At 38.7% G+C, this 26,563-nt stretch overlaps 3 protein-coding genes across 5 annotated transcripts in view; 2 read left to right on the forward strand and 1 right to left on the reverse strand.

The window, feature by feature from the left end:
* The window catches only part of RSBN1L (round spermatid basic protein 1 like), a 40,466-nt gene extending 38,617 nt beyond the window's left edge, over positions 1-1,849 (forward strand). The window contains exons 7-8 of the mRNA XM_084897818.1: positions 68-176; positions 260-1,849. Coding sequence (XP_084753944.1) covers positions 68-176; positions 260-901 — 751 coding nt within the window. The 3' untranslated portion in view covers positions 902-1,849. The remainder of the gene's footprint in view (positions 1-67; positions 177-259) is intronic.
* Positions 1,850-6,624: 4,775 nt separating this feature from the next.
* On the reverse strand, positions 6,625-10,417 carry TMEM60 (transmembrane protein 60). Of its 3 annotated transcripts, none has more exons than XM_084897868.1 (3): positions 10,225-10,417; positions 9,885-10,086; positions 6,625-7,308 (listed from the first exon to the last, which is right to left on the reverse strand). In XM_084897868.1, the coding sequence occupies exon 3, from the start codon at positions 7,256-7,258 to the stop codon at positions 6,857-6,859; it is 402 nt and encodes a 133-aa protein (XP_084753994.1). In that variant the 5' UTR covers positions 7,259-7,308; positions 9,885-10,086; positions 10,225-10,417; the 3' UTR covers positions 6,625-6,856. The 3 variants fall into 3 exon arrangements, with proteins under 3 accessions (XP_084753994.1, XP_084753995.1, XP_084753993.1); XM_084897869.1 differs by having other exon boundaries at positions 9,885-10,118; XM_084897867.1 differs by lacking the exon at positions 9,885-10,086 and having other exon boundaries at positions 10,225-10,415.
* A 356-nt stretch (positions 10,418-10,773) lies between these two features.
* The window catches only part of PHTF2 (putative homeodomain transcription factor 2), a 66,055-nt gene continuing 50,265 nt past the window's right edge, over positions 10,774-26,563 (forward strand). Inside the window, exon 1 of the mRNA XM_084897823.1 lies at positions 10,774-10,956. The gene's annotated coding sequence lies outside the window, so the exon portion shown is untranslated. The remainder of the gene's footprint in view (positions 10,957-26,563) is intronic.

Consider the following 26,563-nt stretch of genomic DNA (forward strand, 5'->3'; position numbering starts at 1 on the left):
TTTAATAAGGTCTTAACAGAATGAAACATTCATGGCACATTTTTCCTTATTTCATATTCTTTTTTAGGCTTAATCAACCCAGAATAACCAAAGATGTCATTTGTTTTCATGCTGAAGATTTCTTAGAAGTAGTTCAACGAATGCAGCTAGATTTACATGAGCCTCCATTATCCCAGGTATATTTTAAATCATTATTGTCTTCAGTTGAATTTTTATTGTGAAAAAGACTTATTGCTATTCCTTGTTTCTTTTTTTTTAGTGTGTCCAGTGGGTTGATGATGCAAAACTTAATCAACTGAGGAGAGAAGGCATTCGATATGCCAGGATTCAGCTGTATGATAATGACATTTATTTTATTCCAAGGAATGTTGTTCATCAGTTCAAGACAGTTTCAGCTGTATGTAGTTTAGCATGGCACGTTCGGCTCAAGTTATATCACTCAGAGGAGGACACTGCTCACAAAACAGATACTCATGAAACGGGCACATCACCAGGTTCTACATCATCAGTTCTTGGACCTCACAGTGATAATAGGATTTGTGCTGTAAGCAAAACCTCTTTGGATTCTATTTTTTCAGACACACTTCATTCTAAATATGAAGCACAGCAGATTAAACATGAACCTGTTGCATCTGTAAGAATCAATGAAGAATCTGTGAATGTTTATGTTTCTGAAGAAACTAGAACACCGAATAATATGGATGGCAAGAATGTTAAAGCAAAATTGGATCATGTTCAATTTACAGAATTTAAGATTGAAGTGGACTCCAAATTTGAAAATAGCAACAAAGATTTAAAGGAGGAATTGTGCCCTGAAAATCTCTTAAGTCTCGTTCATACAAGGCAACATAGTTCAGTACATTCACATCAAAATAGAAAAGATGATGACATTTTGTGCTAAAAATGTACATACCATTTAAAATCTTTTTTAAAAACAACAACTTAATAATGTAATAAAGATTCATGAATTATGAAAGCAAGCCAAGGACTTGCTCTCAAGTCTGTTACAAAATATAGTTTATGTAGCTTTGTAACATTCCTCAGTGCCTGTCCATAACTGTGAAGTATCCAAGCACTTAGGGCCAGATGCACTGTAAACATTGCAGGTTTAAACAAATGGAGTCCTTAAAACGTCATTTGTGTTGGAGCTGTAGATTTTAGAATAGAGCTGACATTAACATATATAAATATATATATTTTGTAATATGAGCCAGAATTCTTTTTCAACAATTTAAGGCTTTTCCATAGAGCTTATTTATATCAATTTTTTTTTTCATTTTAAATGTGTCAGCACTGTAGTGTAAATAGCTTTAAAAAATTTTTTAGTGTGATTTATATTGAAATGTGAGCCACTTAATAAAGGTTCATAATAAATATGTTTTCTGTCGGGTGTGCAAAAGACAAACTGATAATTCAGTTAAATCATTTATTTAATCATGTGTCTGTTGGTGTATCCATTTAGAATGGTAAAGGAGTACAAATGTACATATTCAAATCTAGTGAATATTTAAATCCCCACATTGTATAAGCATTTTTTAAACCAAGATTCAGTTATGAAAGCATATTTATATGTGTGTGTATGTATGGGAATATATATATATATATATATCATTTTAATAACTTCTTAAATTGCTGAATAAGATGAATATGTGAAACTTTGTAGCCCTACTCCCAGGAATTCATTTTAAAATATTTATATTCAACATTCAGAAAGCAGTTTAGGTAACAGAAATAATTTTGTAAAGTTAGGCAAAACAAGTCTGTTAGTGATATCTAACCCTTCTAATTAATGAAGTTTTGTGGCCAGATTACATAACCCTAACATAAATTTTATTTGTAGTATATGGAATGATGCGTTGAGATGATTTTCTTATTAATAGGCGCCTTTGCTATAACTAACAATAGTTGAGTAAAAAATATTTACAGAAAGTTTAATTGTGGCAGTTGAAATCCTTTTACATTTTTCTTGCAAAGCAGGTAGAAAATATGGCAAATATAAAATCTTAAAATAAGGACACGACTCATACAGAGATGTAACTAACAAAATCTGTTCTCCTTTCTAAGGATCCCTCTGCCTACCTTATCAAGGTAAATAACTTAGAGTACAGTTGACCCTTGAATAACGTAGTTTTGAATTGCACAGGTCAATTGACAAAATTCTGTGTGTAAGTGGATCCATGCAGTTCAAACTTTTGTTCAAGGGTCAACTGCATTTCTTTTTCAAAAGAAGTTCTAAAAAGTAAAATTGGGGTAGGAAACAGGATTGCCAGTGCCTAGCTAAAGATTATTAAAGTAATTGTCTACTGTGATGGACTTCAGCAACTCTGCTTATTACAAATCTATTTTATTTGTCTTTGTTATTTTCCTGGGCTTATACTTTGGTTGATGAGTTTCAACTGGGGTTCTTCATGCTGCCATTTGGGCTAGAGTTGCTATTCTCATTTTAGTGCTTTCTGCCCCAGCCTCATTTGTGATACCCATAAAACTGCTTATTTTTCTGGTTAGAAAGAAGCCATTTAGAAAGAGGGATTTCATCAGAAAAATATAAACTATAGCAATTATATCATTTCTGGCCCCTAGTTGAAAAGAGTAGGCAAATATTGTTGGAAATCTCAATTGTTTGTGGGAAATCAATATATTTGCAACATAGGGATTTTCATGGAATAAGGAAGGTATAAATCATGATAATGTAAATAAGGACTTATATATCTTTCTGTCTTATCCTACCCCTCACTTTATTCTTCTCTTAAAGCTAAATTTATGTATTTGCACCCACCATTTTGGAAGACAAAAGTTCATAACAAACCAGTATTGAGAAATAGGGGATATTTTTCTGGTTTTAATTGAAGGGTAATATATTTAACAGGATTTTAAATTCCAATTTTCCAGAAGCATACACATAGATATATAAGATTATACTGTAATGAAATATCTTGGGTATCCCTCCAAAATATATGAGCCTTAATTAAATATTTTTTTTAAATACACTTTTGATTTCAGAGAGGAAGGGTTAGGGAGATAGATATCAATGATGATAGAGAATTACTGATTGGCTGACTCCTACATACCTCCTACTGGGGATCTAGCCAGCAACTCGGGCATGTACCCTGGCCAAGAATCAATCAGACCTCCTAGTTCATAGGTCAACGCTCAACCACTGACCTACACTGGCTGGGCCTTAATGAAACTTTTAATTTAAAGATATATATAACAAAACAGTGGTTTCCTTTTGTTTCCTTTATAGCCTAGAGTCAAACTTCTCCATCTTTTGAAAACGTTTTGTAAAATACCTACATCTCTGTGGATGTGAAATATAAATCAATTTCAAATTCAGATTTCACAATATAGCCTTGTTACATTGAATAATGCTTAAAGTTCCTTGTCCTATGGATTATGATTTTAAAATCCTCTTCAGATTTAATCTGAGAATTTTTTGACTACTTTTGTTACACACAATTTCTATTTCAATATTGCAGTATATCGATGGTTTCCTAGTTAGTACATTCCAATTCTTTATCTGAAAACACGTTTTTTTGCTGTAACTTCAAATTTCTTGGACCAGAACAATAACACATTTAAGATACATCTTCTATATGATCTTATATAAACAGTTATGTAAATTATTAAATTGATACACAGACTGTCAGAAAAAAGCCAAAGTACCTCAGTGGTATCTATGACAGTGCTTTTTTTAAAAAAATCATTTTTGTTTACACCCTTTTAACTAAGTAATACATATTCCATACTCAGGTTAGCTGGTTAGCTAGCGAAAGAATTAAGCGTTTGTGATAATTGATTGAAAACTTTACAAAAGCCATATTCATGATCTTTCTTTCACTAGGGCTGTTGACCTTCAATAAAGATTAGGTTAATCTAGCACATTCTATGTATGTGTGTGCATGTGTGTAAGATTATTGGAAATACTTATGTTTGCTTCCACATATATTCATTTTTAGTTCACTCTATAACTTTGGGTGGTGGATCTTGGAAGGTAGGAAATATTTTATTTCTTGGGTTAAATCTTCAAAGTATTTCATTAGTATTCCCAAGTGTAACAGTTTTTTTCCCCTCAAACACACATGGCAGGTGAGATCATTTTTGTAAATAATAGGTTAGCACTAGTTTGGTAAATTGCATTCAGTTTTTTTTTTTTAGTTTTTTTTTTAACAAGTTAATTGTCATGTAATTCAAGTAACTCAAAATTCATTTTACATTTAGCAAAGGCGCAAGATTTATTTTTGGAGTTTGAGAGGATTTTCCTTGTCTTCCACCTTTCAATAAATATTAAAATTGATAACCATAATCTTTTTACCTTTGCTTTTGTAATTATTTTTTTTACATTTGATTTTTATTTTCATCTCGTTGTCTAAAAGTTCTTGTTTCTGTGTCTTCAACAGAAGCCATAAGGCCTAGAAAGTGATACTCAACCACTGAGCAACACCGGTTGGGCACTATCTATCTTTTATGTCTTTCAGTACTTAATTACTAAGGCTGTGAACTTGTGATTTCTAATAAGAAATATAGCTGGTCCAGTCGGTGTGGCTCAGTGGCTGAGTGTTGACCCAGAAACCAAGACATCAAGGTTCGATTCCTGGTCAGGGCTGAATCCCCAGTAGGGGCTTGCAAGATGCATCCAACCGATGATGTTTCTCATAAACGCTTTTATCCCTCTCCCTCTCTCTCTAAAAAATTAATAAAAAAAAAACATTAAAAATATATATCTGGAACAGGAATTTAATGCACTGGAATTTCCTTGTGATAAGTGTGATAAAAATGTCTTTTGAGTAAATGAGGTGACTTGGAGAACTCTTAGGCAACCTAAGAATGGGGGCTGGTTGCCAGGGGAACCAACCCTGTAATTAAAGGATTGTAACTTTTCAGTAATCCCTTCACCTCCCCAGGGTAGAGGGTTTGGAGATTGGGTTCAATAACCAATGATGTAACTAATGACTGTTATCAAGCCGCCATAAAATCCCCAAAGGACCAGATTTAGAGAGCTTCCAAGTTGGTGAACAGATAGAGGAAGAGTGATCACCTAGAGAGCAGGCAAGCTGTGCCCCTTCCCTATACTTTGCCCCATGCATCTCTTCCATGTAGCTGCTCCTGAGCTATGACCTTTTATAATAAACTGGTAATCTAGTGAGTAAAATGTTTCTCTTAGTCCTGTGAACTAATTTAACTTGAGGAAGGGGTCATGGACACCTCCAATTACTAGTATAGCCAGTTAGAAGCACAACCTGGATGTTGGATTGGCTTCTGGTTATTTTTGGTTTTGTTTTATTGATTCTATTGTAGAAAGGAGGGGAGAGGGAGAGAAACATCAATGAGACTTGAAACATTGCCTCCTGCATGCATCCTGTCAGGATTGAACCCACAACCTGGGTATGTGTGCTGACTGGGAATCCAAACTTTTGGTGTATGACAGAACGCTCCAACCCAACTGAGCCACATGGGCCAGGGTTGGCCTCTGAAGTTTGAGGATTAGTCTTCTGGGACTGAACCCTTAATCTGTAAATGTGATGCCATCTCCAGGTAGTGTCAGAATTAGTTCTTTGGTGGTGGTGGGAAACCACATACCTGAATTGGTGTCAGAACTGGAGCGGCACACATTGATAACTTATTATGCTGCGTTAAGTTGTTTGTTTAGTGTGGCAGTATACCAAATTAAGTAAGAATACACTTATGATGTTGCTTTTACATACAATTCTTACCCAATTTCCTCAGAGATCTCTTCTTCCTTTCCTTTCAGCTATCTTATATAGATCTTCTACTTTTGTTTTATGACCTGGTTCAGAGGTCAGCAAATAATGCCCACAGGTCATCTTTTTTTTTTTTTTTGGTATGGACTGTGAGTTTTAAATGGTTGAAACAAAAAATGGAAAGAATATTTTGTCAAATGTGGAAATTATATGAAATTTGTAGCCATGGTCTATGGCTGCTTTCTTGACATAAAACCTGAATTGAGTAGTTGCAACGGACAGTTTAAAGTACTTAATATATAACCCAGGGGTCTTCAAACTACGGCCCGCGGGCCACATGCGGCCCGCAGAGGAGTCTGATCCGGCCCACCAGGTTTTTTGGGCAGTGAGTGCAGCCGAGGTGTTACAGTAGGAATTAGTAGTTCATATAGTCCGGCCCTCCAGCTCTCTGAGGGACCGTGATCTGGCCCCCACTTTAAAAAGTTTGAGGACCCCTGAACCCTTTACAGAAAAATTTTGCTGACTCCTGGGCCAACTGTTTGCATGTGGGCTATCCCTTCTTTTCCTTTTCCCTGTAAGAGATTACATTTTGATAATACATGCATGTATAGTTTTTACTGAACTACAAAATCCTCCTGTCTGGCAAGTTTCTGCTTCTGTCCTAAACAAAAGGTAGAGGTAACAAAGTACTTTGCCTAGACAAAAATTTGTCAAACTCTCCGATTCTTTCTAATGGAAACATGAAGTAGCACCCTCTAGTAACTAATTTTTTCCCCTTCAATTTTTAGAGGCACAAATGACCTTTACATTGGTTGTAATGGGGCTATGATATATTAAACTTCTCCCCAAATATATAGGTTAGAAGGCTTATATTTACTTTGAATATTGATCCATCCCTACAACAGATTTAAAAGTCAAGTAGAAATACAAGGTCCAAAACAAACTTTATTTAAATAGAGATAATAAAGATATTAACAACTCAAATATTGAATAATTAAGCTTTGGATTGGCTGGAAGTCCATGATTTACCAAGACTATTTTATGGAAGCAGTATAAAACTACATTTGGTATTTTCCTCGGTATTCTTCAAGCTTGCAAAGATTCAGAACGCTTTAATGACAGCTTGTTGAACAGCAATAAGACGATGTCCTTAGAAGTCAGTCTCTCACAAAAAAGACGTTATAGCCAAGCTCTATTAAAGCCCCAGCCAGTAGGGTCCACAAAGGAATGAAGACATAGGACAGATTCATGGTAGTAAACTGTTCCAGTTTAGCACAGAGTGCAAGGCAGAAGGCTAATTTAAGTAACATTGCAATGAGGTACCAGGTTTTTTTTTTAATACTGTGTGATCCATGTCGAGGGTCAAAGCCAGACTTACACCGCCCAGCCATTTTCACAATCAGCATAACCAGAAGAATAGTATCAAATATCCAGACTGGAATAAATATAAGGAACCAGTTCCAAGGTGCCTTCTCATCCAGTTTCAACACCAACATGATCAAGAAGAGTAATGTGAAAAGCCAGGTGAGCAGTACTCTCTGAGCCAAGGACATTCTCATTTAAACACTTTAAAGAGGCTGTTGCAGCGTCGAAAAATGGGAAATACACCCTAAGAGAAGGAAAGAGAGTCAAGATGGTTTTGATACCAGAAAAATCACTTCCAATTCTGGTGAACAAAGCTGCATCTTTCCCACTCACAGATTTCCCAATTTTAAAAACATTCTATCATTCTTCCTTTCAAAACCTATAAAATTTGTAGCTATCTTTGACAACATTATATCGATTATTCTTTTAGCCCAGGAGAATATTTAATATACCCCCTAGATATAAGCTATTCAATATGTCTCAAGAAAGTCTGTTGCTTTTCATTGCTATCACTCAAGTCCAGGCACTCATGACATGATTCCTATACCTTAGGAATGTTCTTAACTTGTTCTTAACATCTACACACTTACAAATTTTCATTCAATTTCAAGGAGTACTAAGAAAAAGCATCCAAAATCAAAGCAGTGGGAAAAAAAAGAGAGAAGAGTAAGAAAGGAATGGTTAATAAAAATTAAGACATTAAGTATAATTAAGATTATAAATACATCATTGGGCTAAATAATATAGAACACATAGATAAAACTATTTTCACACAGTTTAATCTATAGGTCTTATATTTTTAAATGTTCTCATTTAAATTCTTATAGATACCTATTTTAGTCTAATTTTTTTTTTGCTTTGTGATATACTTTCTCACTACTTTTCAATAACTATCACTTAAAATTTGACATTTTATAATTATTAGATGCTAAATTATTCAACAATTGGGGCTTTTCTTACATCCTTTTTCGGTCTTACTGTTCTATATTTGTTTTGCACTAATACTAGGATGCATTCTAATATCTGGAAGTCCTAGTACCTATTCACTGTTTTCTGGAATACTTTCTACTATTTTTAGTCCTTTCATTTTTTCACTAATTCTTAAAAGCTTGGAATTTTGATTGGGAGGCCGTTGATCTATAATACTTATATTTAAGTATTTATTTAATCTTCACATAGGTTTACAGTATGCTCTATATATATTTGAGTTTTTTTATATCAGTCTTGTGACCATTTGGAAAAAAGGTAAGTAGAATGGGAAATCAGAAGACAGACGACATGCAGTGGATAAGGAGCCAACAGAAGATAATACCAGCTGACAACATATTACTTCCCCTTGAAACATTTGGAGAAGATGAAAGGTAAGACATATGAGACTGAGATTCAAGAAGAAATTTTCAATAAAGGAGAAATCTAAGAATGAGTATGAACCCACGGGGGAGAGAGAGATTGAAGATGAGAGAGGATAGATACCTGAAGGGAAGAGGAAAAGATCAGATGGTGGTTGTGATGGTAACAACAGCATGGGTAGTAAGAGTAAAAATGCAGAAAAACAAAACAAGGAAAGGGTGAAGAAACTGGCTAGATGAATCAAACGCCCTAGGCTAGTGTGTTTAGTAAATTATATTTTAGAACTTTGTTTTTTGCTGTATCTCTACTACTTTAGACAATGGGTTTTATCTCAGTAGTACTTAGGAGTCACCTAAGTGCCCTTCCTCTCCCTATACCCATCTGCTTGCACTCAGCTTGTTTATTTAGCTGGCAGGTGCTTCATACTGCAGTATGAAAAGCAGATGCTTTTTCTCTTCTGTGCTGGTCTCCTTTCCTGGCCAAAGGATGTCACAGTGGGATGTGGGACTGAACTTGGATGAAAAGGTGGAGGGTATGTATTGATTGATAACTATTGGATAGAGTTTATTAAAGTTTGCTCAATCCTGATCTCTAATCTATCTGGCCATTTTGGGAACCTTTCAAAAGTCCATGGTAATATAGTTGCTTACATGTAACTTTTCCATCTGATGAGTCAGGCTTCATTTTTTTTCTTTTCCTTATAGGACTGAGTAGCAGCAACTAGTCATAAGAAGGGAACCTGCACTCGATACAGGTATGTTAAGATGGAAGGTGGAGAGGATGCAAAGTCTCGTGGCTGCAAGTTTTACAATGTGGGATGCAACAAAGTTCTGTAAGTACTTGTACTAAAAATGCCCTCAACCGGGAGGCACTCTGCTGATATTTAAATGAGGATTGAAGGATTGTGTTCGCTGAGTTACAATGATTAATACGACCCCAATTTTATTAATTTATTAATAAATTATTAATCCAGGCAGTCTTATTTGTATCCTATTACTCTTCTTTCTCCTCAAAGGGAGGGGTCTGAATATTCCAAAACAAAGATTTGCTCAACTTAAATATTTACCATTTGAGGTAGGTACTTCTGGCACCTTGAAGAGAGTTAAGTATTATTAGTTCATATGCTTCCTTATCTATTAAAACTCTGTGTTGCCCTCCCCTCCACCCCCCCCACCTCGCCCACAATGGAAAAATAAAGCGCCCTGCCCACAGCTCGTGTCTCGGTGTCCGTTGTGTGTGGTCTCATTTGTTGTCCACGGTGCTTCCCACACCACCCCCATTTTCCTTCTCTCGCTCCTGCCTTTCCTCTTCCAAGTGGGCTTGCCTTATGCCAAAGGCAGTCTTGCTTAATGAGCCCACAACACAGAACTCAGAATTCTAACTAATGAGCCGCTTTCCGCTTTCGAAAGGCCTGGCTGCTACAGTCTTGGCCAACGTAACCATCCTTCCAAGGAACAGCGGTCTGCTTACCAACGTATCTGCTTTTCGCGCCTCCTTGTGCCTAAAACTGCAGGACGTTCCTAAGTGACCCTTGTCCTCCGTCTTCCAAGGGCGAGGGTCCCATCCAGACTCCACCCCCCCCCCCCGCCCCCCGTTTTGCTGGGACCCAAGTAGTGCATTATGGAGTTGAACGCGGTTCTTGCAGGACGGGATCCACCATGCACACAGAAGCCTGGTGCCAAGCACATTCCTGTGTGTTTGGGGCTGGGGGTGTGAAGGGGAGACGCTGGGGCCGTGGGACGCAGGCACAGCCCGCGCTGGCACCTGGAGGCCCGGGCAGGACGTCAGCGCGTCGGAGCCCCAGACTCACCTGGCTGCGCCGCCGGCCGGAGACCGAAGAGGGACGGGAAGATCGGGGGATTCGCCAGTGTGGATCCTTGGCCTATTCCACACTTTTCCCCCCATTAAATCCAGGACCCGTCACATGATAACCAAAAAAGAGATCCCAGTTCCGCTCTCCAAACGACCGCGGTAGAGGGTTTCTCACTTCTAGCTCGGGGCCGCGCCCACATCCGGGGCCGGCTCTCACCGCCCCTGGGGGCTCCCTATAGGTTAGAGAGGACGCCAATCTGCGTCCAGAGGCCCCTCTGCCTGCGCTCATTGGACCGTTTGGCCGCCAGTGCAAACCAACCGATCTTTCCTTACGTTCCGGTTTGCCAGAAGGGCGGCAACGAAAAGACACACCCACTTGCCCCGCCTCCCCATTACTACTGGATAGAAGGAAAGTCCGTCAAAGTGCAGGTTGGCGTGTTCGTAGCCCCTATTGGACAGGTAGGTGCCAATCAAACGAACCAGCGCTCGGATACGCCCCCGCGGGAGCGCTCCGCCCCTCCCGTCGCCCTCCCGGCCAGCGCGCGCGGAGACTGCAAGCTCCGGCGCAAAAATCCTGCGGGGAAAGGGGGTGGGGCGAAGGCCGTGGAGGCAGCGCGCCCGCAGGCAGCCTCCTTGCGAGTCCTAGGTCTCCGGCGGCGGCGGCGGCGCTCGCCTCGGCGTCTCCCTGCACCCCCAGCTGCCTCCTAGCGGCGTGGCGCCCGCTCCTAAGGTGAGATCGGGCATCCCCTTCGCGCTTGGGCAGGCGCCGCGTGGGTAGGTCGTTGGGTTCTGACCGAATCCCCAGGATGGAGCGGCACCGGCGAGGCGAGGCGAGGCGAGCCGCGGGCGGGATGGAGGTGGGGGGCTCCCGGGCCAACGCATCGCCCCCTGCCGCCGGCGACTTCCCCAGCGGCCGCGGGCACCTGCGCGCCGGGCTCCGCCGCGGCCTCGGGCCACCTTTTGGCGGGTGGTCGAGGCTCCGCCGCCCTCCTCCCGAGCCATCGCCGGCTTGGATTCCCCCTGGAGGGGGCCGACCGCCTTCCCTCCCTCCCTCTCTCGCTCCCTCCCGCGGCCTTTCTCCCTCCTTTGGTTCCTTCCCCTCGCGCCGGGCCGGGGCTGCGGCGGGTGCGGGAGGGCGTGCAGGGCGCCGGGGGGCCGAGCCCGGCGGCCGGGGAGCGGGATCGGAGGAGCGGGATGGGGGGAGCGGCTGCAGGGAGGAAGGGAGGGTCGCCGCCCGCGCCCGCGGAGCAGGCAGCGGCGTGGTTGGTGTGCTGGCTGCAGCGCTCTGCCCAGCGGAGCGCCCGTCCTTCGCGCTGGCCTTGAGGGATGTTTCCTGCCGGGAAACGGTTCGGCGGTCCATCCGCGTCTTCTTCGCCTTTTTCTTCTTCTTCTTATCTGCCTGCTGCATGCTGACAGCCCGTGTTTCTGCTATTGTCTGGCTTTTCCCAACGCAGAACCTCCTGTATCATGTTGGGGTTCATTCTGCCACTGGCCTATCACCCATTTTATTTTTAGCCTGGCAAGAAAAGAAAAAAAAAAAAAAGGAACTGCTTTATATCAACATATACTGAGTAGGGAAGTACAGAATGTGGAACAATTTATTAATGTAAGTGTCTGCGTAGCAAGTCGTAATTTTTTAAATCCGTTGTGAATGCATTAAATGTTTGGTAATGTGCACTTGATCCTTTTGTTAATGGTATATCTTGCTTACTTTGAAAAAAAATTTGGTGGTGGGGGGTTACTTGTGATACTTGGGATTTTATAGTTTTTGCTTAGCTTTAGCACACTAGACATCTTGGGATTTTACACCCTCCCTCACACCCCCCATACTTTAACTGTAGCCTTAGTATTTGCTCTTGTTTTCTCCCAAACTGGACTTGCTCATAACATTTTTTTTTCTCTTTTTTCTTCTTCTTCTTTTTTTTTTTTTTTTTTTTAGTTGGAAGGGGGAATTCTGAGAATTTGGAAACTATGTACTTTAGCCTAGGGAGCCTTAAAATAGCATAACCATTTGAAACGCTAACTTTTTGGAGGAAGGGTTGCTAGGAGAAGGAAATGGGTATCCACTGTTGGTTGAAGTGGCTCCGTGTCTCGAAGGAATGTAGTTTTGGGGAGAATGAGCCATGCCTGAGACCAGACACAAGCTGTTACAGGAAAATGTCTCGCGGGGGAAATAGCCTGCCTCTCACACAGGCTAGCTGTCAGCATAGTACAAGGGAGGTGTCGGTAAGGTAGGAAGTCTCTGTTCTCATTTTCACCACTCTCTGCTAGGGCATAAACATGTGGTAAGCAAATGAGCTAGAGAGTACAAGGGCAGCACTCCTGCATAGTCGAGCCTCCAAGAGCAAACTTGAGAGTCCTAAGAATCAATAGATGGCCTAAGCCAGTGGTCGGCAAACTCATTAGTCAACAGAGCCAAATATCAACAGTACAATGATAGAAATTTCTTTTGAGAGCCACATTTTTTTAAATTTAAACTTCTTCTAATGCCACTTCGTCAAAATAGACTCGCCCAGGCCGTGGTATTTTGTGGAAGAGCCACACTCCAGGGGCCAAAGAGCCACAGTTTGCCGACCACGGTACTAAGCAATTTTAAAACCATCAACCTTTTTAAAAAAATATATATATTTTATTGATTTTTTACAAAGAGGAAGATAGAGGGATAGAGAGTTAGAAACATCAATGAGAAACATCTACCAGCTGCCTCTTGCACACCCCCTACTGGGGATGTGCCTGCAACCAAGGTACTTGCCCTTGACCTTTGAGTCCATGGGCCTACGCTCTATCCACTGAGCGAAACCGGTTTTGGCAAAAAACCATGAACCTTTTCGGCTAATCCATTTCATGTAAAATTGCAAAGAAGTTGTGATTAAAAAAAAAATTACTAGACTGAGGCTAATAAAATTCAGGGTGGCATGCCAAAAAAAATGGGGATCAAAAAGTAGTTGGATTGCTTATATGTTATCTCACTTAATCCTATAATCCTATGTTGTAAATTCTGCATTACTCCCTTTTTATAAATGAATTGTCCAAAACATAGATGAACTTCTTGTTCAAGGTTTCTTAGCTAATAAGTTGATGGAGGTGTGAGTCACATCTAAGCAATGTGCTTACGAAGCCTACGTGATGCTTTACCACCACAATAAACGTGGCTTCTTAGAAACTCGGTAGAAGGAGACTAGTGGCAAACAATGCTGCACACCATAACCTGAATAAGAGTATTGTAGATATTCATTAATACTTTAAGGTCATTGTACAATAGGCGCTGTTGGGTGTTGCTGGGGATATAAGGATAGTCACCTTTCCCTGTCTTTGAGGAATTTCGTTTAGTGGGAGAGATAGGTATTTGAACAAATGAGGATACATTCTGTAAGAAATTGCTGTGAAGCCTGGTTTCGTGGAAATAGAATGCAGTTAAAGTTGAGACAGATCAGCATTTGAATTCCTATCTGGCTTTGTGACCCTAAACAAGACACCAAACCTTTTTTTAGCTTCAGTTTCCTTATCTGTTCAGTGGAGATGATAATACCTCAAAGGGGAGTTTTGAGCATTAAACAAAATATGTAAAGTACTGGCACATTAGTAAGCCGTGAATAAAGAAGAATGAACAAATAGTTTTAAGAGACAGTGGAGGAAGAGGGATTGAGGGTTAGCAGGGAGCTATCACTGGAGCTTTAAAGGGTGCGTGGTTGATTCCACTGGCAGAGAAGGAGGGCATTTTACACAGAACTGAACAGGAATATGGATAGTTGAAGGAATGGCAAGCAGTTGTGGCTTTGTATGAAAACTCTGTGTGACCCTGGCCGGGCGGCTCAGTTGGTCCAGTGCACCAGAAAGTTGTGGGTTTGATCCTAGGGGTCGGGGCGTGTATGGGAGGCAACCAATAGATGTTTCTCTTGTCCATTTTTTTTTTCCTCTCAAAAAAATTTTTTTTAATATTTTAAAATGGATTTTTAGGGAGAGTGAAACATCAATATGAAATTGAAACATCCATTGGCTGCCTCCCGCACACCCCCTTCCAGGCATCCAGTCTGAAACCCGGGCATGTGCCCTGACTGAAAATCAAACCAGCAGTCTTTCCGTGCATGGATATCGCCCAACCGAGCCCCACTGGCCAGGGCCAATTTTTATTTTCTTCATTTGCACCCAAGGATATGCTTTTTCATTGAATTTCTTCAGAGAGAGGGCAAGGGAGAGAGAAACACCCATTAGTTACCTCCCATACATGCCCCTACTGAAGATCAAACCTATAACCTGATCAGAAATTGAACCCACAACCTTTTGGTGCGTCCAACCAACTGAGCCACCTGGTCAGTTGGATATTCCGTTTTACCAGCACCACTAGTTGAGGAGACTGTCCTTTTCCAATTGAGTGATTTTGGCATTCTCCCTTTCTTAAATCAATAAAATCACATATTCAGGTGAGGAATTAAAAAAAAACAAAAAACACAAAACCATTTGTGAAGGCCTAATTTAAATCATAATTGTATATAACTGTGCCTGGGAAAAGGGATTACTACCCAATTTTGCTAGTTGGAATTGCATACATAGATACTAAAATTATAGGAAAACCTCAACAGCTTATGCAGTGTTATATTTTTATTTAAGATTTATCTATAATATTTATTTTCCCCAGTGTCAATTACAACATCCATTTCCTTGTTTTTCTTAATTTATTGATTTGAGAGAAAGAGGGAGATCAATCTGTTCCACTTATTTATGCATTCATTGGTTGATTCTTATATGTGCCCTAACTGGGGATCAAACCCACAACCTTTGTGTATGAGGACGATGCTCTAACCAGCTGAGCTATCTGGGCAAGGAAAACTTCATTTTTAAACCTGTCCATCTAAACAACTTTTTCATTTTCTAAGTTGTTGAAGAAGACTAATACTACTGGAGGCATTTGTACTTAATTTGTGGAATGTTTTTTGGGATTATTTTAAATAGAAGAAGAATCTTAAAATGATTGTTGTCTTCCTTTAACCTCTTTACCTAGGCTGTAGCCACATAGAATCAATGTTGCAAAGTACCCTTTGCATATATGTTGACTGTCTTTTCCAAATCCAAACTTGAGATATGACAGTAGGACAGAATGTTTTAAATTGGGACTGTCCTTGGAAATACAAGAAAAAGTCTCATGCTTCAGAATAGCACAGAACCATAAATACATTCAATTTATAAATGTGATTCACTTGATGACCAGAATCATGACTTAAGTTGAAAATGTTAAATAACATTTAGGAAAGCTGCCTTTTTAGTCCAATTTGTTAGTCTCATACAAATTGCTAAAATGACACAAAATATATAAGTGAGTTTTCAGATAAGAAAAACCAACTGCTTCCTAGAACAGGTAGTTTTAGAGTACTAGGAAGGAAAATATACTGGACCTTACTTTGAATAGTGAACAGGAACTGGGACAGGAAGTGGCTATGGCTGAACCACTACCTGATAATAATCATAACATGATTAATTTTGACATTTAATGAGAGGAAGTAAAAGAGGGAAAAGTGCACTATATGCAGCTTTCCAGTTTCAGAAACAGTAGGGGAAAGGAGCCGTTAAAAATATATCTACAGCTCTAGCAGGTTTGGCTCAGTGGATAGAGCGTTGTCTTGTGGGCTGAAGGGTCCTGGGTTTGATTCTGGTCAAGGGCACATGCCCAGGTTGCTGGCTCGATCCCCAGTGGGGGGCATGCAGGAGGCAACTGATCAATGATTCTCTCTCATCATTGATGTTTCTATCTCTCTCTCCCTTCCTCTCTGAAATCAATAATAAATACACACACACACAAACATATAAAAAGTATATCTACAGAAATGTTGAAGATCCTGGTTCATGGCCAATGCTCAACCACTGAGCTACACTGGCTGGACAAGTCTTTAATCCATTTTGAATTATTTATATATGTTATAAAAGAAAAGGATGTACCTTTATTCTTTTGCATGTGGATATCCAGTCTTCCCAGCACCACTAGTTGATGAGACTGTCCTTTCCCAATTGAGTGGTTTTGGCATTCTTGTCAAAGATCATTTTACCATATATAAGGGTGTATTTCTGGTCTCTATTTTATTTTATCAATGTATTTGCCTTTATACCAGTACTACACTATTGTGATTACTATAGCTTTATAATGTCTTTTGAAATCTCAGAAAATGTGAGTCCTCTAACTTTGTTCTTTTTCAAAATTATTTTGGCTATTTGGGGTTTCTTGAGATTCCATATAAGTTTTAGGATAGGTTTTTTTATTTCTGCAAAAAAAAAAAAAAAATGCCATTGGAATTTGGATGGGGATTGCATTGAATCTCTTTAGGTATGTGAATATTAAATAATATTAATGTAGTAATAATATAATACAAAAATTGTGAACAGAAGCTTCCCCCCCCCCCCCGTTTATTTTGTCTTCTTAATCTCTTTCAGCAATGTTTTGTATGTAACAGGTGTTTTTATGTCCTTGCTTACTAATCCTAACACCTTTGTCATTTCTGAGTTCTCGTCAAGTAACTGATTTGTCTTCTTATGAATCATATTTTCCTGTTTGTGTTGGTTTTTCTTTGCATGCTTACTGATTTTTGTTTGGATATCAGACATTGTGAATTTTGTTGTTTGGAGCTGCTTTTTGTATTCTTTTAAATGTTTGAGCTTTGTTCTGGCACATAGTTGAGTTACTTAGATACAATTTAACCCTCCCCAGTTTGCTTTCTAAGTTTCGTTAGGGAAGACCTAACAAATTAGTACAAGACTAATTTGGCTTTACTACTGGGGCAGTACCACTCAGAATATTTTAGCTACTGCCATTATTATAGGATTTCTTTACTCTGGCTGTAAACTCTTACCACTTCTCTGTGAACTTGGGTTAATTGTCCAACCTGCCCTTTTTTTTTTTTTTTTTTTTGGTTCTATCCCTGGTCCAGTGGGTTTTCCTATATACACATGCTGATCAATACTCAGATGAAGACTTAGGGGTTCCTCTGCAGAGCTCCAGACTCTCTTTATGCGACTTTCTCTTCTCTGGTACTTTGCCCTAGGAACTTTGGCTGCCTTAGTTTCCCTAAACAATCAAATCTGTCTTCTCAACTTGGGCTTCTCGAGCAGACTCTGGTTTTCCCCTCCTACATTGTGTCATGGAAACTGTACGTGCAGTGCTCCTGGGAGTCACAGGGCACACTTATTTTTGTGTCCTCTTTTCAGAGATTACTGTTTTTCATTGCCTGTTGCCAGATGTCTTAAAACGTTTCACAGATTTTATCCATTATTTTAGTTTGTAAGGTGGGAGGAATAATGGGGTCCCTGATACTTTATCATGGCTAGAAGTGGAAGATCTTCTATATTAAGTTTTTAAAATGATAATTTAAATAGAAAACACATAAAGTAGTATTTTTAGTGTATTTTTAAATACCAAGCTTAAACATTTTTTTAAAATATATTTTTATTGATTTCAGAGCTGAAGGGAGAGGGAGAGAGAGAGAGAGAGAGAGAGAAAGAGAGAGAGAGAGAGAGAGAGAGAGAGAGAGGGAGAGAGGGAGAGAGAGAGAATGAATCATCAATGATGAAAGAGGCTCTCTGATCGGCTGCCTCCTGGGGATTGAGCCTGCAGTTGGGCATGTGCCTTAACTGGGAATCAAACTGTGACCCCCCTGGTTCATAGGTAGATATTCAACCACTGAGCCACACCAGCTTGGGCAAATACCAACCTTTTAGAATGTATACCTTTGGCCCTAGCCGGTTTTACTCCGTGGATAGAGCATCGGCCTGTGAACTAAAGGGTCCCAGGTTCGATTCCTGTCAAGGGCACAACCCCTGGTTACAGGCTTGATCCCCAGTAGGGGGTATGCAGGAGGCAGCTGATCAATGATTCTCATTGATGTTTCTATCTCTCCTTCTCCCTACCTCTCTGAAATCAATAAAAATATATTTTAAAAAAATGTATACCTTTGCATAGCCATACCCAAAATATTTTGTATAGTTTGATTGGATGAATGTGATTGTCTTCCTGGACATTCCTCTTTCCCTTGAAACAAATGTAGGAATGTATGAGGAGTTAAAAGGTAAGCAACTAATTGCATTTGCTTTTTAAAAATTTTTTTTTTCGGACAGAAAGGGAGAGGGAGAAAGAGAGAGACATCAGTAATGAGAGAGAATCATTGATTGGCTGTCTCCTGGATGTCCCCCACTGGGGATCGAGCCAGCAACCCAGGCATGTGCTCTTGACTGGAATCAAACCTGGGATCCTTTAGTCTGCAGGCCAACACTTTATCCATTGAGCCAAACCGGGTAGGGCGCATTTTCTTTTAAAAACAAACTAGAGGCCCAGTACACGAAAATTTGTGCACTTGGGGCGGTCTCTCAGCCCAGCCTGTACTTTCTTGCACAGTCTGGGAGCCCTCAAGGGGTGTCCAACTGATGGCTTGGGCCTGCAGGGAGTGGGCCTAAGCTGCAGTCTGGCCTCCCTCTGCAGGAGGTGACCTGGGCAGGCTGATCTGGGAACTGCAAGTGGCCGGCCCCACCTGAATCACCCCGCCACTGGTCGCCACCACTCCTTCCCCATCACCATCCCCTTCCTCTGCCCTCTGGCATGCACTTTGGCTGGCCTGGTGCCACCTGCTTGCCAACCCTGCCCCCCGCCTAATGGTCATTGTGCTCTTTGGTCAATTTGCATATTATGCTTTTATTATATAGAACTTCTCAACAACGGCAAGAGTGAGTTTGAAAAACATGACTAGATTATTACTTGGGGAAATTAATGAGAAGTGTTTATTTCTCTAAGAGTGTTGTAATTCGTTTATCATCATGGGAAAATATTGCAACAGTGACTAAAAATACTGCTGTGATCTACTTAGGAACACGAAACAGCACTTCAGCACTATTCTTGGGCAGTATTTTAAACAGAAAATGAGCAAAAAACAAACGCATCACTAAGCAGACCACAAAAAGAGCACTTGTTTAAACAGTTTGAGAATTGTTTTAAAAAAAAAAGTGCATCACCTTATTCGACCTTAGCTGGAAACATGTACATTAGGCAACTCACATTTTTTGATACTCTGTACATATCTGCAAAAAAAGTACTGTGAGTATTTATTTCAAGCTTACAAGTAAAGTTTTGCTAGTAGCAGATTTACAAATAACAGAGTCTGCAAATAATGAAAGTAGACTATTTTAGGTAAGAGGTCCAATATGTTAAATGAATATTTGGAATATATTCACATAATTGAATCATATTTATAACATTAGGATTCCATTTTACTGAAGCTATAACTATTTGGAATTGAAGGCTAAAACTTATTTCACATTGTAATCTTTAACAAAGTTCTACAGATACATGTTTTTGTTTTAGATATATATATATATATATATATATATATATATATATATATATATATATATATTTTTTTTTTATTTCAGAGAGGAAGGGAGAGGGAGAGACAGAAACATCAGTGATGAGAGAGAATCATTGATTGGCTGCCTCCTTCATGCACCCGACTGGGGATCGAACTCACAACCCTGCATATGCCCTTGACTGGAATCGAACCCAGGACCCTTCAGCCCCTAGGCCAATTCTCCATCCACTGAGCCAAACCAGCTAGGGCTACACATATATGTTTTAAGAGTACACTTCTGGTACCAATTTCAACCATTGGTACCAAAACCAAGCAAGTCTCCAACACCAGCTGGGTGCCTCTCTTCTGACACATCACATCACACAGGTTTAGGGCTTAGTCCCACAAGATTGCCCCTTACCCTCCAAATGCCAATTCTGTGGATTAGAGGTTCCCACAACCCCCTGCTGGGGTTACTTTAAATCTAGAGCAACTCACAGAACTCAGAGAAACATTTTGGGTACTTAGTAGATTACCAGTTTATTACAAAAGGATACAACTCAGAAACAGTCAGATGGAAAGAGATATACAGGGCAAGGTATGAGGGAAGGTGAAGCTTCCATGCTGCTATCCTGGAATCATTTCCCAACCCAGAAACTCCAGACCTTGCTCTTTTGGGTTTTTATGTATGCCTTCCCTATAGTTTCAATTGCACTTTGTAAGGGAGTGAAGTTAGATGCCTGTGTTGTAGTCTAACTTTCTTCCCCTGGTAGTTTGAAATATTTAAATCATAAATTAGTCTTTAAGTAATTAAATAATTTGAACACCATTGCTTGGATGTTCTCACAATTTAATTTCCTGTAATGATCTGGGGTTAAACAAATATGAAGTAACTTGTCAAGGTTAGGACAGGGAGAAAGTTATTTTCAATAAAAGAAATATCACTAGACTAGAGAACAAGCATGAAAGTATATGGTACATTTAGGATTATTGGATATGTAGATGAATGGCAGATTGGAGAGGCAAGGTATGAGGTCATGTGTGGAAGGCAGAGATTGATGGACACTACTGATTGTAAAAGTAATCTATGATCAGGTTGTAAAAGAAGGGTTTTTTGTATACTGTACTGATTAATTTTGTTAGCCAGTGGGAAATAGATTTTTGAGGAGAGAAACATGACGAAGTCAGTATTTTAGGAAGGTAAATGATGAAAGTAAAGAAATGATTAGCCGAAACTGGTTTGGCTCAGTGAATAGAGTGTCAGCCTGTGGACTGAGGGGAGACTGTGAAAAGATTAAAATGGACTATATTCTAGTAGTTACTAATTTAAAAACTAAGGAGAGAATTATTTTGGCATCCTGGCCAAAAAGAGAACGTGACCTAGAGAAGGGGTGGTAATCTAACCAGCTGCAAGCTTCTTATGGTCAACTCCAGAAGTAGAACAATGCTTACAAAGGTTTGATGGGGGAAAAAGCATGAGCCAAAAGTATTACGTGTGGAGGATGTCAATGTAAGAATGTCCAAACCTATAAAAAATTGGTTTGAGCCAAACTGAGGACATGCCAGGAAGCAAGATCTCAAAGAACTGGAAAATGCCCCAGAGAATGCCGTTTTGTGGTTCTTTTTAATGCATTTGGAATCAGGAGAGATTAAGGAAGGTTACATGTAATCCCTTGGTGGTAGATGAAAGAAGCAGGAGAAGGCAAGGTAGGAAAGTCTCTCTGACTGGATAAAAACTAAAATGAAGAGAAACATCTTTTATATCGGTGGGTACAAGATATTTAACATTTGCAGCACATAGGGATGGTGAGTAGGCAACAAGATAAGGCGTTCCCACAAGAGTGGTTCTGACTCACCTCTAAAGGGGTAGGGAAAAGAACTTCTTCTTACATTTCAAAAAGGTGTGTTATGTAAGAGCCATATGAACAATGGACAAGACTTGCTTAAGGCAAAGATTGAGCTTTTCACTAAAAAAATTATAGGCCTAGCGCGTGACTGCCCACCACGACCTGCCCAGTTAGGAACATCTGATCAGATCATTCTTCAAGCTTACTTTTGGGTTACTGAGCTTGTCAGGCCTGTCATGTAGCCCCTGAACTTGTCAGATTTGCTACATAGCTCTTTTCACAGGGATGAGGAAACTTTCCTCTGCCTTCAAGATTCTTTCAGGAGCTAATAAATAAACCTGAGATGGATTAACAAGAGAAAATGGCCAAATTTAATTCCATGCATATGTATGGGAACCCGAAATACATGAGAGAGTCAAGAGATCCCACATACATGAGAGATTCAGACAGAAAGGGGGAAATGTGGTGTATATGACATTGTGAGCTAAAGATCACCTTGGGACTTCAGAGGGGAGGAAGGTCATTGCAGGAATGTGAGAAGAGCAGTTGTTCAGCAGTTAAAAGTTTGCACTGCCATATAAATAGGTCATATTCTTCTAGATAGTTAAGAAGAGGCAAAGGTGTTTCTCTTGAGCCCACAGGGATCATGGTTGCCTTTAGCTCAAAACAGCCTGCATACCACAGAGGCACATTGTGGAGGGATCACTGGTTCTGAACTCCTACATATACCCAGCAGTCTCAGTTAGACTTGGTTTGGCTGTTAATAACCATGACTAAAACTAGAAAGATTTATAGTCTTTGATATGAGAAGCAATGAGGTAGGCAGACCAGAACTGGCATGGTGAATTCACCTGGCCTGTTCTCAATGTCACTATCCATGGTGGTTACATGAGCTTCTTCTCTCTTGGATTCTGTGACATTATATCACCATTTTCTGTGCTTGGCCTTTCTTACTTCACTTCCTCTGAATAGTAGTAGTTTTAGGGCTGGACCCTTAAAGAGTATAATTAACTTTTTAATTATACTCTTCTTAGGTGACATGAGTCAATCACATGATTTTATTGAAATGATCTGTGAAAGTCATACATCTTAAATAAATATTCAGTTGTGACAAATGCATATACGCACGTAAACATCTTTATCTTTATTTTCAGTTTCAGACTCATGTATCTAAATGCTGTTTGACATCTTTATTTTTATGTTTAGTAGGTATGCTCAATGGGCATAAGACTTTCTTAACTAGCCTTATCACTTCCACTCTGAACTCTGTGGTCCAGTCTATTTTCTGCACAGCTCTCAGAGTGGTTTTTACAAATTAGATCATCACTGCTTTACTGGAATCTCTGTAGTGAGTTCCTATCTTTATGATAAGGTTGTTTGCTATGGCTCATAAGGGACTTCTTTGACCATCCTTCTCCACCCCAATCACATCTCTGTTTATTTCCTTCATGGCATTGAAAATTATCTTACTTGATATTCATTTTCTATATTCTCTCTTACAATATAAGTTTCATCAGGGTAGGGACTTTGATTCTTGTTCATTGTTGTATCTTCAGTGCCTAGAACAATACAGTATAAGTAGGTGTTCATAAATAATTTTTTTTATTAAGTGATCAGATACTGGATGAATAAAGGCCACATATGACAAACCCACTGCCAATGTCACACTTGATGGGCAAAAACTAAAAGCGTTATAGCACTCCCTACTACCCTTAGAGTCATATTTATATTCTACCCTTCGGACTTGTATTTAGACCCTCTAAAGATTTCTCATCCTGTTCTGTGTTCCCATTATACTTAGATCAGGAACAAGATAGGGATGTCCATGTTCACCACTCTTCTTTAACATAGTACTAGAACTTTTAGTCACAGCAATCAGACAAGAAGAAGAAATAAAAGGCATCCAGATTGGAAAGGAAGAAGAACTGTCATTATTTGCAAATGACATAATACTGTATATAGAGAACCCTAAAGATTTCAGCATAAAACTATTAGAAGTGATAAATGAATTACCTAAGGTAGCAGGATATAAAATAAGTATCCAGAATTCAGTTGCAGTTTTATACATAAATAATGAACTATCAGGAAAACTAAGAAAACAATCCCATTCACAATTGCTTAAAAAAACACACACAAAAGCCCTAAAAAACACAACCCTAAAACCTAGGTATAAATTTAACCAAAGATGTAAAGACCTGTACACAGAAAATTATAAGATATGGAGAAAGATATTTAAAAATATACAAGTAGCTGGAAGCATATACTGTGTATGTAGATAAGAAGAATTAACATAATTAAAATGCCAATACTACCCAAAGCTATCTATAGATTAATGCAATTGCTATCAAGATACCAATAACTATTTCAGAAAACTAGAACGAATATTCCAAAAATTTATATGAACCACAAAACGGCCCGAATAGCCACAGCAATATTGAGAAAAAACAAAGTTGGAGAAAACACTCTACCTGATATCAAACTATAGTTCAAGGCCATGGTAATCAGAACAGCATAGTACTGGAATAAAAACAAACATATAGATCAATGGAACAAAATAGAGAGCCTAGAAATAAACCATGCTTTTATGATCAATTAATATTTGAACAAGGAGATAAAAACATACAATGATGTAAATGGTGTTGGGAAAATTTGACAGATATGTGCAAAAAAAAATGAGCTAGACAATAAAAAAGAGCTATACACATAAAAAAGAATAAACTCAAAATGGATTAAAGACTTAAAGTTAAACTCAAAACCATAGATATCCTAAAAGAAAATATAGGCAGTAAAATCTAGGGCATTTCTCATAGCAATATATTTTCTGATATATCTCCTCAGACAAGGGAAACAAAATTAAAACTAAATGGGATTACATCAAACTAAAAAGTTTTTGAACAGCAAAGGAAACGACCAACACAATAAAAGACAACCCACTGAATGGGAGAACATTTGCCAGAGATACATCTAATAAGGGGTGAATATCCAGAAATTATAAAGAATTTTTAAATTCAACACCAAAAGTCAAACACTCCAATTAAAAATGGGCAATGGACCTGGATAGACACTTCTCCAAGGAGGACTTACAGATGGCCAATAGACATATGAAAAGCACTAATCATCAGAAAAATGCAAATTAAAACTACAATGAGCTATCACCTCACACCTGTCAGAATGGTTATCATCTTTAAATCAACAAACAAGTGTTGGCAAAAATGTGAGGAAAAAAAAAGGGTATTCTAGTGCACCCTAGAATACCTTTTTGCTGTGAATACAGATTGGTGCAGCCACTGTAGAAAGCAGTATGGAGATACCTCAAAAAATTGAAAATGGGACTGCCTTATGACCCGGTGATTCCACCTTTGACAATATATCTTAAGAAACCCAAAACACTAATTCAAAAGAATGTATGCCCCCTAGCCAAGATTTGGAAGCAGCCCAAGTGTTCATCAGTAAATGAGTGGATAAAAAAGTTGTGATACATTTATTTATATAATGGGATACTACTCAGCCATAAAAACTAAGGAAATCTTAGCCTTTGTGAAAGCATGGATGGATCTGGAAAGCACTATTCTAAGTGAAATAAGCCAGTCAGAGAAAGACAGGTACCGTATGATTTTACTCATATGTGAAATCTAATGAACAAAATGAACTAACAAAATAGAAACAGACTCGTAGATAGAGAACAGACTGAGCTGTCAGGGGGAGAGGGGTTTCAGGGTTGTGTGGAAAAGGTGAAAGGATTATGCAAAAAATTAAAATTAAAATAAAAACTCAGACATAGACAACAGTATGGTGATTATCAGAGGGAAAGGGAGGTAGAAGAGAGAATAGTAGGATAAATGATGATGGAAGGAGACGTGACTTGGGGTGGTGAACACTCAATACAATATACAAGTGATGTATTATAGAATTAGACACCTGAAACCTATATAATATTATTAACTAATGTCACCTGAATTTAATAAAATAAAAGAAAAAAACCCCAAGTAGTCATAATCACTTTCACACAAAATAATAGAAATAACTTGGAGTAAATGTCTATAGTAAGATTGAAATGTTATATCTGCAGTTAACTCTAGTTTTATAATTGGGTTATTTTCATATCTTAATATCCATCCATCTCTCAGATCAGTTGATTGAAAAAGATTAAAATTATTCAAGATACTCTGTAAACTTTCTATGCTATTTTTTCTCTGTAAATTAACTTTAATGTTATAATTTAGCTTTAAAAGTTATATAACACGAACTAAGATAATAGTCTGTAAACTGGTATTCCTGAATTGTCAGAATCAAAGAAGTTGGAAAAGCTTTAGAAATCTTTATTCATAAAATTATTTAATTTATTACTTTTTGTTTTTTATACTCATTGAAATTTGTGTGTCTTTGAGTGTACTTTGTCTGATTTAGAAATCTATCCCAATATGCTATAAAACCTGTTTTAAAAATAGCTATAAGCCACTTGGTGTCATAAAGTCTTGTTGACACAGTGCAAAAATCAAATGAGTTTGCAGAGCAAACTTTACCATTACTAAAGAAAGGCGTTTTTCTTTTTTAAAACAAAATTGACTGAATTTTTATTTCTTTTTTTTTTAAAAAAAATAAGGGATGCTTTTTATTTTATTTTTATTTTATTTTATTTTATTGATTTTTTCACAGAGAGGAAGAGAGAGGGATAGAGAGTTAGAAACATCAATGAGAGAGAAACATCAATCAGCTGCCTCTTGCACACCCCCTACTGAGGATGTGCCCACAACCAAGGTACATGCCCTTGACCGGAATTGAACCCCGGACCCTTCAGTCCGAAGGCCGACGCTCTATCCACTGAGCCAAACCGGTTTCGGCTGAATTTTTATTTCTATAAATCCAAATAAACATAATTGAAACATTTCAAACATTTTATATACCCAGTGTACTATTATAGTTGATTTTTTAAAAATTATCCTAAGTGTAGCTTGTTGTAAACCATAGTATATAAATTATCTTTCAGGCCATTTATTAAACAAAGCAGGCAACATTTTCCACACTTCCATTGAAGCTTTTAAAAAATTGTTAGTATTTATATGTGACCATTTAAGTATTCCTCAAATATATTAAATACTTTATACATTTAATATATTGGATTAATAAAATGTCCTTTCACATTTTGCATATGAGATGCATATTATTTACACTT

The sequence above is a fragment of the Pipistrellus hanaki genome, assembly GCF_964339955.1.
Source record: "Pipistrellus hanaki genome assembly, chromosome: 10".
Lineage (NCBI taxonomy): Eukaryota > Metazoa > Chordata > Mammalia > Chiroptera > Vespertilionidae > Pipistrellus > Pipistrellus hanaki.